The following is a 12380-nucleotide window of genomic DNA, read 5'->3' as shown; positions in this document are numbered from 1 at the left end:
AGAGAGTGAGTGGCTGGGTGTGGAGTTTGTCTTTTAAGGCTATTTTTCCTGAGGTCAGGAAAAAAGCAGTGGTTGATCAGTGCCAAGTACGAGGAGCCTCCTAGAGCTTGGAGGGGGATGGAGTCAGACTGGGTTTTGAGCTGGACTTTTGTAGTCCACTGTGTCCTGCTAATGAGAATGGTGAAAACACTGGTGTGAGATTGTTTGGGAAGGGAAGGAGCTTCTGTCATGCTCTAGAAAAAGGTTTCAGATCCTCTTCATTCAGGAAGGAAGCCTCTAGCCATGGAAGCCCCAAATCTGCAGTGAGTCAAGACCTTTCCTGCTTTCGTTATCCTAAAGGCTTTGAACACCCTTGAGCTTTAAATCCCGGTTTCTTTGGAGAAACTGGAAGAGCTTTGAGCCCTGGAGCCCAAAGAAAAGCATTCCCTTGAGTTCTTTCCCAATGAGATGCTGAACTGTGGTGGGCTCATGGGCCCTGGGTGGCTTTGGCTGTAGCTGGTCTGATGGGGGCTGATGGCTCTTCCCAGTCCTCGGAGAGAAAGGAGTTCTCTCTGTGGAGGGGAGCAGTTGGAGGAAGATGTTGCCTTGTCTTAGTGCTTCTTGATGGGGTGTGAGCACAGGAGGGTGATACTGGGCTGGGGAAGCTTTTCCTGTCACTGCATTCGCCCCATAACCTCAGAGGGACCTACAAGGTGTTCCCCTGCCAGATCCTGCAAGGCACATCTAACTGCCTGAGATCTGTGACATACAGCTCTTGCTTTTGTTCTTGTCTCTGGAATGATAAACCACAGAGATCTCCTGAGAGCTCTTAAAACCACTGCTTGGAGCTGGTGGAGAGCGTGATCTCAGTTACGTGCTCCTAGCAGGCTGGAAGAGCTCATCTGGTTCCACTTTTGCTGTATGTGCATGCTGGAGCCTGAGCTCACTGGAAGAAGCAGATGACAGTACCCAGCCCTGGAGACTGGCAGCAGGGCAATAGGGACCCAGTAATCAATGGGAAATGGCCAGGCAAAGACCAGAGCTCATTAATTATGCATCTTCTTGGGGACAGAGAGCCTGGGGGCTGTGGACATGCCTCATGCTCTGGTTTGGGTGCTTATGGCAGCTCCTGGCCCTCACAGGGCTGGGGACACTGGGCCAGGAGGGTCTGTCCCTTCAGACACTGAGAGGACATTGCTGTGGCAGGACAGGAGTACTGCACAGTGCCATCACTTACCAGCAAGACTGTGGCCAGGAGTACAGTGCCGCAGGACCTGGTCACCTCACCAGGGTCATGGCCGTCGGAGGTGACCCAGGCAGGGGGCAGGACACAGCTAAGGTCCTCTGAGCACCTCTGCCTGACAGGAGTGAGCACCATTCCCACCTCCTTCAAGGTGCCAGCTGGGAGCTCCATATTCACCTGGTGTTGGTGCTGTGGGCAGTATGCACCTTGTGGGGATAGGGCAGGAAAAGCTGCCTTGCAGAAAGCAGCAGCAGGCTGGCAGAGCCCCGAGTAGTTCTGGGCCATGACCAGGCTGCAGATGCCCAAGAAGTGATGTCTCAGCTGCTGTGTGTTTTCCTCCCTCCCCCATCCTGCCCACAGTGCCCTCACCCCTGTCAGGCAGTGCCAGGACCAGTTGTGGGCAGTAACCAACTGGTTTCTCCCAGCAGCAGTAGAGGCAGCTGGTGCTGGGACTGTGAGGCTGATGCACATCCTGGAACCAGGCACAAGTGACATGAGCTGGATCACAGAGGAGCAGATGCTGCTTGCCACCATTCCCAGGCTGACTTCTCTGATCTCCCCTGCCAGCAGGGACAAAGCCAGCGGGCCCCAGAGGTCACTGAGGGGCACAGGGGGATGTGGCATTGCTAGGATGGGGGAAGGGGCTGTGCTTGACAGAGATGATCCCACAGGCCAAGGAAGGCTGGTGGGGGAGGGAGTTGTGCTGATGCTCCCAGCAGGATGGATGCCACAGGGCACACACCTCTGAGGGTGTTTGAGTGCTTGGTGGCCCAGTCTTTCCATCTCAAGCTGCTTACTAGGGATCAAGGGACAGCACTTCAGCTGTCACCAAGACCCACACTCAGGGCGTAAATTGAGGGAAGAATGAGCTGCCACAAATCCCATCTATGGCTCCATTGTTGCACCAGAATGGGCAGCTGTAGCTGTGATTCCTGCCCCACTGCCATGACAGGGATGACAGTATTCCCATTTGTCCTGGGCTGGAATTTGTAAATTTGCAGTAGGGTGATGTGGCTCTTGCTGCCAGCACTGCTGCATGGCCCGTTAGATGTCTGACTCTGCTCTCTGTGTCTCATCCCACAGGACTGTGCAGCTTTGAGTTGTGTGGCCAGCCTGCCTCTGAGGTGGGTGGGCACAGAGCAGAGATGCCATGGAGGCTTGCAAGGCTCGAGGGTTTTATTTCCACATTCAGCACAGCATGAACACCCCATGTTCCTCCTTCCCCCATCTCCACCACTTGGCTGGTGGGCACCCGTGAGCATCACTGTGGCAGGTACTGCTTGGGGTCCCCAGAGAAGGGCAGGGCAGGTGCCTGGTTGAAGTGAGCCACGAGGAAGATCCCAACAGTGCCGCACACAAAGAGAGAGGCCATGATGAAGAAGCAGACACGGTCGATCACCTGTCCCACCATCATCCACTCTTCACTCTCCTGCCAGCGGCACAAGAAGGGTGAGGGCTGTGCCCACTGCCCCCATGTAGATCCCTCTCCCCCAGCCCTGACTCACGCTGCTGAAGTCGTTCTGCTCCCGTGTGGCATTGGCGATGTAGTTGCAGGCGTCCACGCAGGCGCGGATCTCGGGACCGGCCTCCTCCAGGCTCTGGCAGAAGTCCTGAGTACTGCCACTCTCCAGACCACGTTCTACGAGTGGCAGAGCCAGCTCAGCGGGCAGCAGCAAGCGCTCAGCCACCTGGCACAAAGCCCAACTTCACAGGGAGGTACCAACGCCCTGGGGTCACTCACCAATCTTCTCCAGCACAGTTTTCATCAGCCCATCTCTTTCCTTCTGCTTCTCAAAGAGCAGCTCTGTCCTGGCTTTCCAGAGCATGTACTCATCAGCTTTCACCATGAGCCCCAGGGAGCTGCGTCTGCGGATGGCTTGCGGAGGCCCTGGGGTCTCCTCTGGCACGGCCATGCCCAGGTAGCGGGGCAGGAGGTTCAGGAACACCTGGGCACAGTGTCACCTGTGGGGATGTGTCCCCTCAGACTGCCCAGAGCACCCAATGGATGTGATTGGTTTCCCTGGCATTGCTTGGAGCGTGGTGCTATTGGGCTGTTGGCACCTGCTGCTCCCCGGTGTTGCGTCTTGGTGGCACAATCTGGTCCACTGGGGACATCTGGGGCCTTCTCCTGTGCCAGGACTTGCACTCAGAGGAAGACATGCCTGCCACCTTACTCTGCAAGGGACATGGCCTTGATCCCCAAACACCCATCCCATTCCCCCTGTATAAAGGGTAGGGGGATGATGGCAGGTACCTGGCGCACTCTCTGGGACATGGAGTGAGTGTTGGGCGTTCTCAGGGAGACGTTGAGGACAATGACAGCATTCACCACAATCACCACTGTCACCACCATGAGGAAGGTCAGGTATCTGGGGAGGGGCACAGAGCCTCAGTAGGGCTGCCGGGTCACAAGCTATGGTCGTGCAAGGTCCTTCTCTGTGCCCTCCTGCTGGTGGAAGCTGGTGACAGGCAGTGAAACATGGGCAAGCAGTAGCCATGTGTCAGCCCCATCTGGGCAGAAGGTTATTTCTGTACCAAGGTCCTGTCCCTGGGCACTGTCTGCTCCACAGCACCTGAGCTGCTGCTGGCACAGTGTGACAAGAGGGCTGGCACCCCAATCCCAATGAGGCACTTACTTTCCGATGAGAGGCACAGCCTGGGAGGTCTCAGGCACCTTCTGGGCAATGAGGAAGAGGAAGACAGTCTGGGCCAGGAGAACATTGATGGAGACTGTGCATTTCTGCCCACCCGCTGCCAGGGAGGGGGAAAGGCAGAATTTGGCACTAGGCAGTGCAGTGGGCATTGCCCTCCTTAGGCAAAAAGCCCCCACCCAAAAGTTGAATTAGACAAGTCCTGCCTTGAGGCATTAACTATGGGATGCCTAGAAATTTACACACTCCCATCAATCCAAATACTACAGGAGAGGGTGAGAGATGATTCTGATGGTCCCCATGCACAGAGGGGACAAGGAGCCCTTCCTAGAGGGCTGCTGTCCCCTTGCACATGCCCATGCCCGCAGTGGCACGGTCCCACTGTACCTTTGGCGGGCAGGAAGTAGACGAGCACAGCCATGGCAGAGATGAGGACACAGGGCACAATGATGTTGATGACGTAGAAGAGTGGCTTGCGCTGGATGATGAGGTAGAAGATGACCTGCTGGTACTGGATGTCATCTGGGGTGAAGTGCTCTGAGTTGATGATCTTCCGAGCGGGGCGGTGCTTGATGGCCCATTCACCATTCTCTGCATCGTGATGGTGCCAGGTGAGTCCCACTGTCCCAGGGGGTGTGCTGGGCCTCCAGTCCCCCAGTTCAGGGAGGAAGGGGAGGACTGGTGATTGGCAAGAGCGCCACAGGATGCCCAGGCTGTGCACAGTGCTAGAGCCACTTGTGAGGGAGGGGAGGACTGTGAAACATGCCCCCGTGCCTGGGCAAAATACCCCAAAATGCAGTTGCATGGGGCAGCTGGGCACATATGGGGCACCTTTAACCCCTTGGGAGCTCCCAGGGCTACAGCTGTGAGGCTGGGATCCCCTCATCTCCCCATTTCACAGTGCCACAGAGGGAAGCCAAGCATGACACTGGGTGACAGCGCACCGCTCTCTCGTGCTCTCCGCAGCAGCGATAGATTTTTCCCCAGTCAAGATCACAACTCAGGCCGGTAATGAAAAAATAAATCTCGCTGCCCAAAAAGCATTTTGTTCCTTCAATATGCAATTAAAATGTGATGGAAAACGTCATTGTTTGGCCATGACAGCTACATTCCCAGCATCAATCAAGCTTGCAGGAGCGGTGCTCTCCGGCAGCAGCTGCCAGGCTGCAAGAGCCTCGAGCTGGGGGGTTAGAAAAACAAATCTCTCCCACACTCCTGCTTCCACTAATAACTTAAGTGCCCATGTAATGGTGGGAGCTGCTAATAGTCCCTGCAGCCTTGCTTTTGGCAGCCAGCAGTGTAGCAGCAGGCCTGCTGGATGTCCCTTGTGGTGGGACGCCCTTGTGCCATGGCTGTGGCTGCAGGGTTACCTGTGAAAGCCTCGGGGTCGATGGAGATCCACTCCACAGTCTGGCCATCCTCCACTGTCAGCAGCAGGTTGATTTCATTAGCACTGTATGTCTGGGACCTGGGGGGAGACGAGGTGGGGGTACAGGCTGGCATGGAAGAAGCTAGATGGGCAAAGGGTGCCAGTGTGGCACCAGGCCATGCTGGCCACCTCCAGCTCTTCACTGGGGTGCCCGGCTTGTCTGTGGTGCCTCCTGCTAAGTGGCAGGGGATAGGCAGATGGCACTTATCTCCCCAGGGGCAAAGGTGGGCATCCCATGCTAATCCCTGTGTCCCAGGAGGAGCTGCCATGGTGCCCATACTCACTGGAAGACCATGGTGCAGTTCTGCCAGTCGAAGGGGAAGTAGGTGACGTGGATGACACAGACGCTGCGGTAGATGGCAGGGGGCAGCCAGTAGATGCTGCCATCAGGGGACACCAGCACGTTGGTGTAGAGGGTGATTTCGAATGTCCCATCAATGCTGGGGGGAAAAAGGATGGGCTCAGCCCCAAACTATGCCTGGGGGGCAGCTGCCAGCCCTATGTGGGGATGTGACCCCATTGCCCTGTCACCTACTTGTTCTCCAGGACGATGTCCGGCAGCCAGACCATGGTGGAGGGCACCCGCAGCAGCTGGATGTTGTCATATTTCTCAGGATCCCAGCTTAGGCGATAATCAGACCATTGCTGGGAGAAGGAGAGATGAGGAGGAGGGGTCATGCAGCCCCCAAGATGAAAGAGATTGTGAGCTGCCTGTGCTATGCTGCCCACAAAATGGGCTCATTTGGAGGTGCCCACAAAGGAGGGTGCAGGTTGCAGTGCCAGCCCCTCATGGGGTGCCACCCTGATATGCAAACATAGCTGGGCATGATCCTGCCTAGAGGGGAGGGGTCTCACCATCTCGATCCAGACGTTGGTGGTGAGGGTCTCCTCCCGTTCATTCTGGCAGGGAAGGAATGAGGAGATGGCTTTTAGTGCCCTGCCTTCTGCCCCACAAGTGGGGGCAAATTCTGTCCCCCCTGGGGGTACCTGGGAGGGTCTCTCACCAGGGAGATGAGGTTGGTGAGGGTGAGTTTGAGGGAGACATCGATGATCTCATCCCCCCGGGCCGGGCGCAGTTGTCGATTGTAGTTGGACATGAGGTCCTGGAACAGCTTTTCCTCCTGGTTCCTGCAGCTCACACCTGGGAGGGCACACGCCATGTGACAGCCCGGGGGGAAGGCAGTGGGGTCACTGATGCCCCCCGATATATTGAGGGGGGAGGCACAGGGTGCCCAGGGAAATGGGAAAGGGATGCCCAGGCTGCGGGTTGCTGCGGGTGTGTGCGCTCTGCTCCACAATCCGACAGCCCCGCGGTGCCCGGCGTGCGGGCAGGGCTGTGCCCCCGGCTCGCCCCCACCCGGCTCACCCGGCCCCGCTCCAGGGCAGGGCACGGGGCAGTGGGCTGGTGCCTGGCACTCCCAGGGGTGACAACCCCCGGGTGCCGAGTTGGGGGGTGGTCAGGTGCCCCCCCAGGCCTCTCCCTGGCCGGGCAGACCTTACCTGCCAGCGTGCAGAGGACGAGGAGGAAGCCGTGGCCACGCATGGCGGTGCCGTGGGCGCAGGGGCTGGGGCTGCGCTCCGCCGCGCCGATGTGTCCCGAGCCTGGCGCCCGCTGGGACAGGACAGCTGTCCCCTGCCACCGGCAGCTGCTCCCGGCAGCCACGGGGCCCGGGGGGGACGCGTGACACCCGCTGCCCCCGCCGGCGGGGCGATGCAGTTTGCTGGGAAGCTCTTCTGGCATTTTGTGCCGGAGAGGTTGGGATTGGGGCAAGGGGCAAAGTGAGCTCTGTGCCTTGAGTTCCCCCGTGTCTCACATAAAGGGGTGCATCTCTTTGCAGCTTATGGGAAGGGTGCCCCTCTGCCAGCACGTCCTGTCCCTGCCGTGGCGGTAGCTGCCCCCAGAATACAGGGTGGGGAAGGGGCAGGCAAGTCCCATCACATCAGCCTGGGGAGTCATGCCCCCGCCCGGGGCTCAAATCCTTCCAGCCCCTGGGTAGGAGGGAAGGCGGGATGGGGGTGTGGGGGTGTGCTGAGATTCCTGGCTCAGTGGAGAGGATGTGACAGCTGTCCTCGGCCACTGCCGGTGGGGGGATGTCAGAGGTGTCCCCTGAAACCAGAGCCCTGGCATGCCACTGCTGAACTGGGGAAGGAGACACCTCTCTGGGCCCCCTGCCTTGCACTGTGGGATGGAATGTGCTGGGGGGACACTGCAGGTCCAGATGGGGGATCATGGGGGCAGGGGAGAAATGTGGGCACTGATGGCATCTCTGCCATCTGCGGTGGGTTTGCAGGGGATATTGTCACACTGGGGGGGCCAGCTCCTTCCCCAGCCCATCCTGCCCCAAGTACCCAGCCCACAGAGGTAGCAGGGCCAGTACCACCACACCCCTTCTGCCCACAGCTGGGGTCCACCACACTCAGGACCTCCAACAACACCCATTCCCTGGGTGGGCATCACCCTTCCCAGGACACACAGAGTCTTCGGGATGGGCATTGTTCCCTATTGGGGCACACTGAGGGCAGCCACCAGTTCAGTGCCCCATAGCAAGAAGCTTTATTTTCCCAAGCCAAGACAGGTGGGGGAGAGGCTGACACATCTAGGGGATCCCCACAGCCCCCTAGATGAAGCGCTTGTTCTCCTCCCGGTAGTCATAGGGGTCTCCAGCAAAGGGCAGTGGTGGTGGGTGGTTGTAGATGCCCATGAGGAAGATCCAGAGGGTGCCCACCACCAGCATGGGGGTGATGAGGAAGAAGCACAGGCGGTCCAGGGTCCGGGCCACACGGTTCCAGTTGTCAATCTCCTGTGGAGAGAGCCAGGAGCCAGGCAGTGTGGGGGCACAGTGGGCACAGGGAGCTCCCCCTGCCCTCCCAGGGCCCATGGCCCTACCTCATTGTAGCTGTTTTCATCCCTCATGTGCTTGACAATGTAGTTGGCATTGTCAATGGCGGGTTTGATGTGCTCGTAGGGCTGCTCCTCGCCTGAGTCCATGCCCAGCGGTACGAAGCCTGGGGATCAGAGGGGGGGTGAGATGGGCTCTGAAGGGCTGCCAACCCTGGAGACCCCAGCCCCACCACCCTTCCCTCTGCCCCGCTGAGGGGCCGTGGCTCACGGGCAGGGGTGATGCGGCTGGTCAGCCCGTGCCGCTCCGACTGCTTCTCGAACATGAGCTCGCTGCGGGACTTGACACTGAAGTATTCCTCTGCCTTGGCGATGTAGCCGGCCGAGCTGCAGCGCCGGATGCACGGGGCGCCCGCCGGGCTCTCGGCCGGCTGTGTCATGCCCAGCAGGCGGGGTAGGCTCTCCAGGAAGACCTGAGACACAAGAGGGAGTGACATGTCCCTTGGCCACCTCCCCAGTGCGTTGCTACCTTGTCCCCACTTTCTGCCCACGATCTCCATCTTCCCAGATGCAATGAATGCCAGGGCTCTGCTGTCCCGTGCCCTCTGTGGAGTACAGTGTGACCCTTGTACCCACCAGTGCAGCCACTCCAGCCGACACCTCGCTCACCTCTCTGACCCAGTCAGACATGACGTGTGTGCTGGGGGTGCGGAAGTGGAAGTTGAGGACCACGACGGAGATGATCACAACGGCTGTCACCAGAAGCATGATAAAAAGCAGATACCTGGCAGGGAGCATGGTCTTGGAGCCGGCATTGCCACAGGGACTGGGCACAGGCAGAGCTGCCCTCTGGCACCAAGGGACTCCACAATGTCCCCACTGCACTCAGTGGTGCCCAGGACTCACTTGCCGATGAGGGGGATGGCCTGGGAAGTGGCAGGCAGGCGCTGGGAGATCAGCAGGAGGAAGACAGACTGGGCCAGGAGCACTGAGATTACCAGGGTCATCTTCTCACCACCTGGAGAACAGGTGAGCTCAGGGCAAACCTTGCCTCAGATACTTCTAGCAGAGTCCCCAGTGCCAGGGTTGCCCTTCCAGTGTCCCATGATACAGTGCTCCATAAGGAGTTTTCTCTTATGGGAGTACCCTGGGGTCCCGCATGGGATATCCTGTACCCAAGTGCACCTCTGCCAGGATGCCTGGCTGGGGTGATGGTGTTCTACATGGGGATATTCCAATTCTAGGATATCCTCATGTTGGGCATTGGGGTGTTGCCTGGTGCAGGTGTGGGACACAGAGGTGCCCGTGGATGTGACTCCCATTGCTGGCACACATGCCACAGGGCTCACTCACTGTCAGCGGGCAGGTAGAAGACGAGGATGACCATGAAGGCGATGAGGATGCAGGGTATGACGATGTTGATGACATAGAAGAGTGGCTTGCGCTTGATGATGAGGTAGAATGTGATGTCCTGGTGCTCACTGGTGTCCAGGGGAATGTCAGGGTAGACATTCTTGCGGGCTGGGCGGTGGATGATTTCCCATTCCCCATTCTCTGCCAGGGCACAGGGGACAGCACACAGCATGGGGGACACCTGCCATGACCGTCCTCACCAGGTCCACTAGCATCAGTCTCCCCGCTCAGAGTGTGGATAGCATTCCAAGGTGGAATGAGTGCCAGGATGCCAAAGCTCCAGGTAATGAAGTTTCTCCATGGCAGCTTGCCCCCACTCCAGAATGCCCCCTCCTGCCCCTGACCTTTATAGGGTGTCCCACTGCCACAGAACATGACAGAGAGCACCAGCACTACCTGTGAAGCCTTCGGGGTCAATGATGATCCACTCCACTGGATAAGATCTCCCTGTGTCTGGGTCACTGTCCGTCTTCAAGTGTATGTTGATCTCCAGGGCATTGTATGCCAGCGACCTGGACCACAGCCAGGGGGTCAGACAGTGAGGGGCTGCTGGGTACCCACCACCCAGCCCACCCTGACCTCCAGCATGATGGACTTAGGCCACCAAGTCACCTACAGACCCCCATCTTGCTGCACCTCGACAGCAAGGGGAGGTGCTGGCAGCAGCAGGCACCCAGGCATGACATGGCCACGCTGCTGTCCTGACCCAGCCACCCAGCACCTGAATCTGAGGGAGCAGTTCTGCCAGTCGAAGGGGAAGAAGTCCACGTTGATGAGGCAGGTGCTGCGGAAGATGGCGGGCGGCAGCCAGTAGACGTAGCCCGTGTCGTAGATGAGGACGTTGCAGTAGTAGGCGACCTCAAAGAGCCCATCATTGCTGGGCCAGGAGGGAGACAAGGTTACAGCACGGCTGGGAAGGGGCCAGGGGAGTCCTGGACATGCACTGGGAACAGCTCAGAAGGATTGGGAGGGGAAATTAAGGCACAGCTCACTTGTTCTCCAGGACAATCTCTGGCAGCCACAGCATGTCTGGCGGCAGGCGGAGCACCTCAACACCCCCAAACTCAGACTTGTTCCACTGCAGGCGGTAATCGGTCCAGCCCTGGAGGGGAGGATCCTCAGGTCACTCCCTCACCATGCTGGGCCAGCCCATGGCGGCACAGCTGATGCTGTGACACTTGTCCCTACTCACATGCTCGAGCCATACGTTGGTGGTGAGCGTCTCGTCCACCTCTTTCTGCAAACAGCAACATGGGACAGTGAGAGGCCAGGGTGTCCCCCCAGCCCAGGACCCCCAACCCATGCCAGCCAGGGTTGGGACTGCAGCCTCAGGGTTCCCCCACACACAACCAGCCCTAGGGGGGAGGCATGGCTGGGGGACACCCCACAGTGGGCCCTCCCACTGGGACTCACCAGTGAGATTAGGTTGGAGAGGGTGAGGGCCAGGTAGACGTCCACAACCTCATCGTTGGAGACCACAGGGCGCAGCTCTTTGTCATAGCCCTTCTCCTCGAAAAGGTGGTGGATGAGCCTCTCCTCGTGGTTCACGCAGAGCCCACCTGGGGGTGTGGGGTCAGGCAAACCAGGGGGCTCAGGGGTCACTGGGCCCAGTGCCACCCCCTAGGATGCTCGGCAAGGGCAAGGTGGTATAAGAATAGAGAGGAGAGGAACAGGCCAGGACACTGCATGTCTGTGCTGCACAGGAGAACAGACGTGGATGTGCAGGAATGACAGACACGTGGGAGAACATGGTCACGCATGGTCACGGGACAAGGACATGGGCACAGACACAGAGGGACACACAGACACAAACCCACCACAGAGAGGGACACAGGCATGAGACATTTGGATACAGACATGGCGGAACTGTGCGCGTAGGTGGCTGTACACACAGAACACACATGGACTCATGGACATGGACCCAGTGCGTGCAGGGACACGTGGTCAGAGATTTGGCACAGGCAGACACTCACAGGGACACATGGATACAATGACGCTGTGCACTGACAGCACATAGCCCGGGTAGGGACATGGCTCTGGGTGGCACAGCCAGGAAGGAAGCCCAAAGGACACGCAGTGAGCCAAACTCTGCCAGGTAATACCCAAAATGCAGCCCTGGAGACCCTGGTGCCCAGTTTGGACCCTGCTACCATCATCCCCCACCAACCCCATAACCCCATGGGCACCCCATGCAGCAGAGCAGCAGGGCACCCCATGACCCAGACCCTGCTCACCCGACAGCATCAGTGCCCCGAGCAGGGCCAGCTGCTGCAGCAGGTTCCCCATGCCGTGCCCGCGGTGCCCTCACGCCGTGCCAGGCCCTGGCTGCTTCCCTGCCTGGCCTGGCTGAGCGGATGTCCGGCTGCCGGAGGGAGTGGGAGATGGATGGTGCCAGGTGCTGAGGGGGAAGGGTACCGGCACCAGAGAGCTGCTCCAGCCCCTCTCTTCCAGCACCCCCACGTGCAGGGAAGGGGAGATGGGCAGGCACAGCTGGCCTTGCTGGCCCCACGGGTGTCAGCCCATCACCCTGAGCCTGGGCACCACAGCACAGGCACTGCTGGGCATGTGGAGCAGCTGTCCCTTCCCTGCTGCTCAGCCCCTGTGGTGCCCAAGCACCAGTGGGTGCACCCAGAGCTGGCACCCACCACTGACCAGTGACCCTGGGCACACTCGGCCCCTGCATCGGGAGGTTTCATGTGGGTCCCTGAGGGGCGTCACCAGGGTGAGCACCAGTGCTGTGCTGTGGGTGCTGCATGGGCAGGAGGGTGTCTGTCCCCTGGGGAAGGGGCTGGGGAGTCTGTGCCAGGGTGGGCACAGCAGGAACCA

The 12380-nt window shown here is 59.2% G+C and overlaps 2 protein-coding genes across 2 annotated transcripts; both read right to left on the bottom strand.

Moving 5' to 3' along the window:
* Positions 1-2380: 2380 nt before the first annotated feature.
* On the bottom strand, positions 2381-7203 carry CHRNG (cholinergic receptor nicotinic gamma subunit). The gene is made up of 12 exons (XM_030280649.4): positions 6803-7203; positions 6307-6443; positions 6158-6202; positions 5838-5947; positions 5587-5742; positions 5244-5341; positions 4261-4464; positions 3859-3973; positions 3477-3591; positions 2964-3168; positions 2728-2861; positions 2381-2651 (listed from the first exon to the last, which is right to left on the bottom strand). The coding sequence occupies exons 1-12, from the start codon at positions 7041-7043 to the stop codon at positions 2484-2486; spliced, it is 1728 nt and encodes a 575-aa protein (XP_030136509.4). The 5' UTR covers positions 7044-7203; the 3' UTR covers positions 2381-2483.
* A 615-nt stretch (positions 7204-7818) lies between these two features.
* Positions 7819-11919, bottom strand: CHRND (cholinergic receptor nicotinic delta subunit). The gene is made up of 12 exons (XM_030280650.4): positions 11789-11919; positions 10968-11113; positions 10747-10791; positions 10547-10656; positions 10276-10431; positions 9951-10066; positions 9495-9695; positions 9048-9159; positions 8811-8925; positions 8413-8614; positions 8190-8308; positions 7819-8103 (listed from the first exon to the last, which is right to left on the bottom strand). Exons 1-12 carry the CDS (start codon positions 11838-11840, stop codon positions 7921-7923), a joined length of 1557 nt encoding a protein of 518 aa, XP_030136510.4. The 5' UTR covers positions 11841-11919; the 3' UTR covers positions 7819-7920.
* Between the last annotated feature and the right edge of the window lie 461 nt (positions 11920-12380).

Source organism: Taeniopygia guttata, chromosome 9, assembly GCF_048771995.1.
Source record: "Taeniopygia guttata chromosome 9, bTaeGut7.mat, whole genome shotgun sequence".
NCBI classification, from domain to species: domain Eukaryota; kingdom Metazoa; phylum Chordata; class Aves; order Passeriformes; family Estrildidae; genus Taeniopygia; species Taeniopygia guttata.
This window is presented reverse-complemented; position numbering and strand designations above follow the sequence as displayed.

Excerpts from the sequence above, each read along its gene's own strand:
- CHRNG (XM_030280649.4), bottom strand. The coding sequence starts at position 7,043 with ATGCCAGAAGAGCTTCCCAGCAAACTGCATCGCCCCGCCGGCGGGGGC. Across the intron at positions 5,743-5,837 it reads GACATCGTCCTGGAGAACAA|CATTGATGGGACATTCGAAA; the intron begins GTAGGTGACAGG and ends TTTTCCCCCCAG. Across the intron at positions 2,652-2,727 it reads AGCAGAACGACTTCAGCAGC|GAGAGTGAAGAGTGGATGAT; the intron begins GTGAGTCAGGGC and ends TGCCGCTGGCAG.
- CHRND (XM_030280650.4), bottom strand. The coding sequence starts at position 11,840 with ATGGGGAACCTGCTGCAGCAGCTGGCCCTGCTCGGGGCACTGATGCTG. Across the intron at positions 8,926-9,047 it reads GCCATCCCCCTCATCGGCAA|GTATCTGCTTTTTATCATGC; the intron begins GTGAGTCCTGGG and ends GCTCCCTGCCAG. Across the intron at positions 8,104-8,189 it reads ATGAAAACAGCTACAATGAG|GAGATTGACAACTGGAACCG; the intron begins GTAGGGCCATGG and ends CTCTCTCCACAG.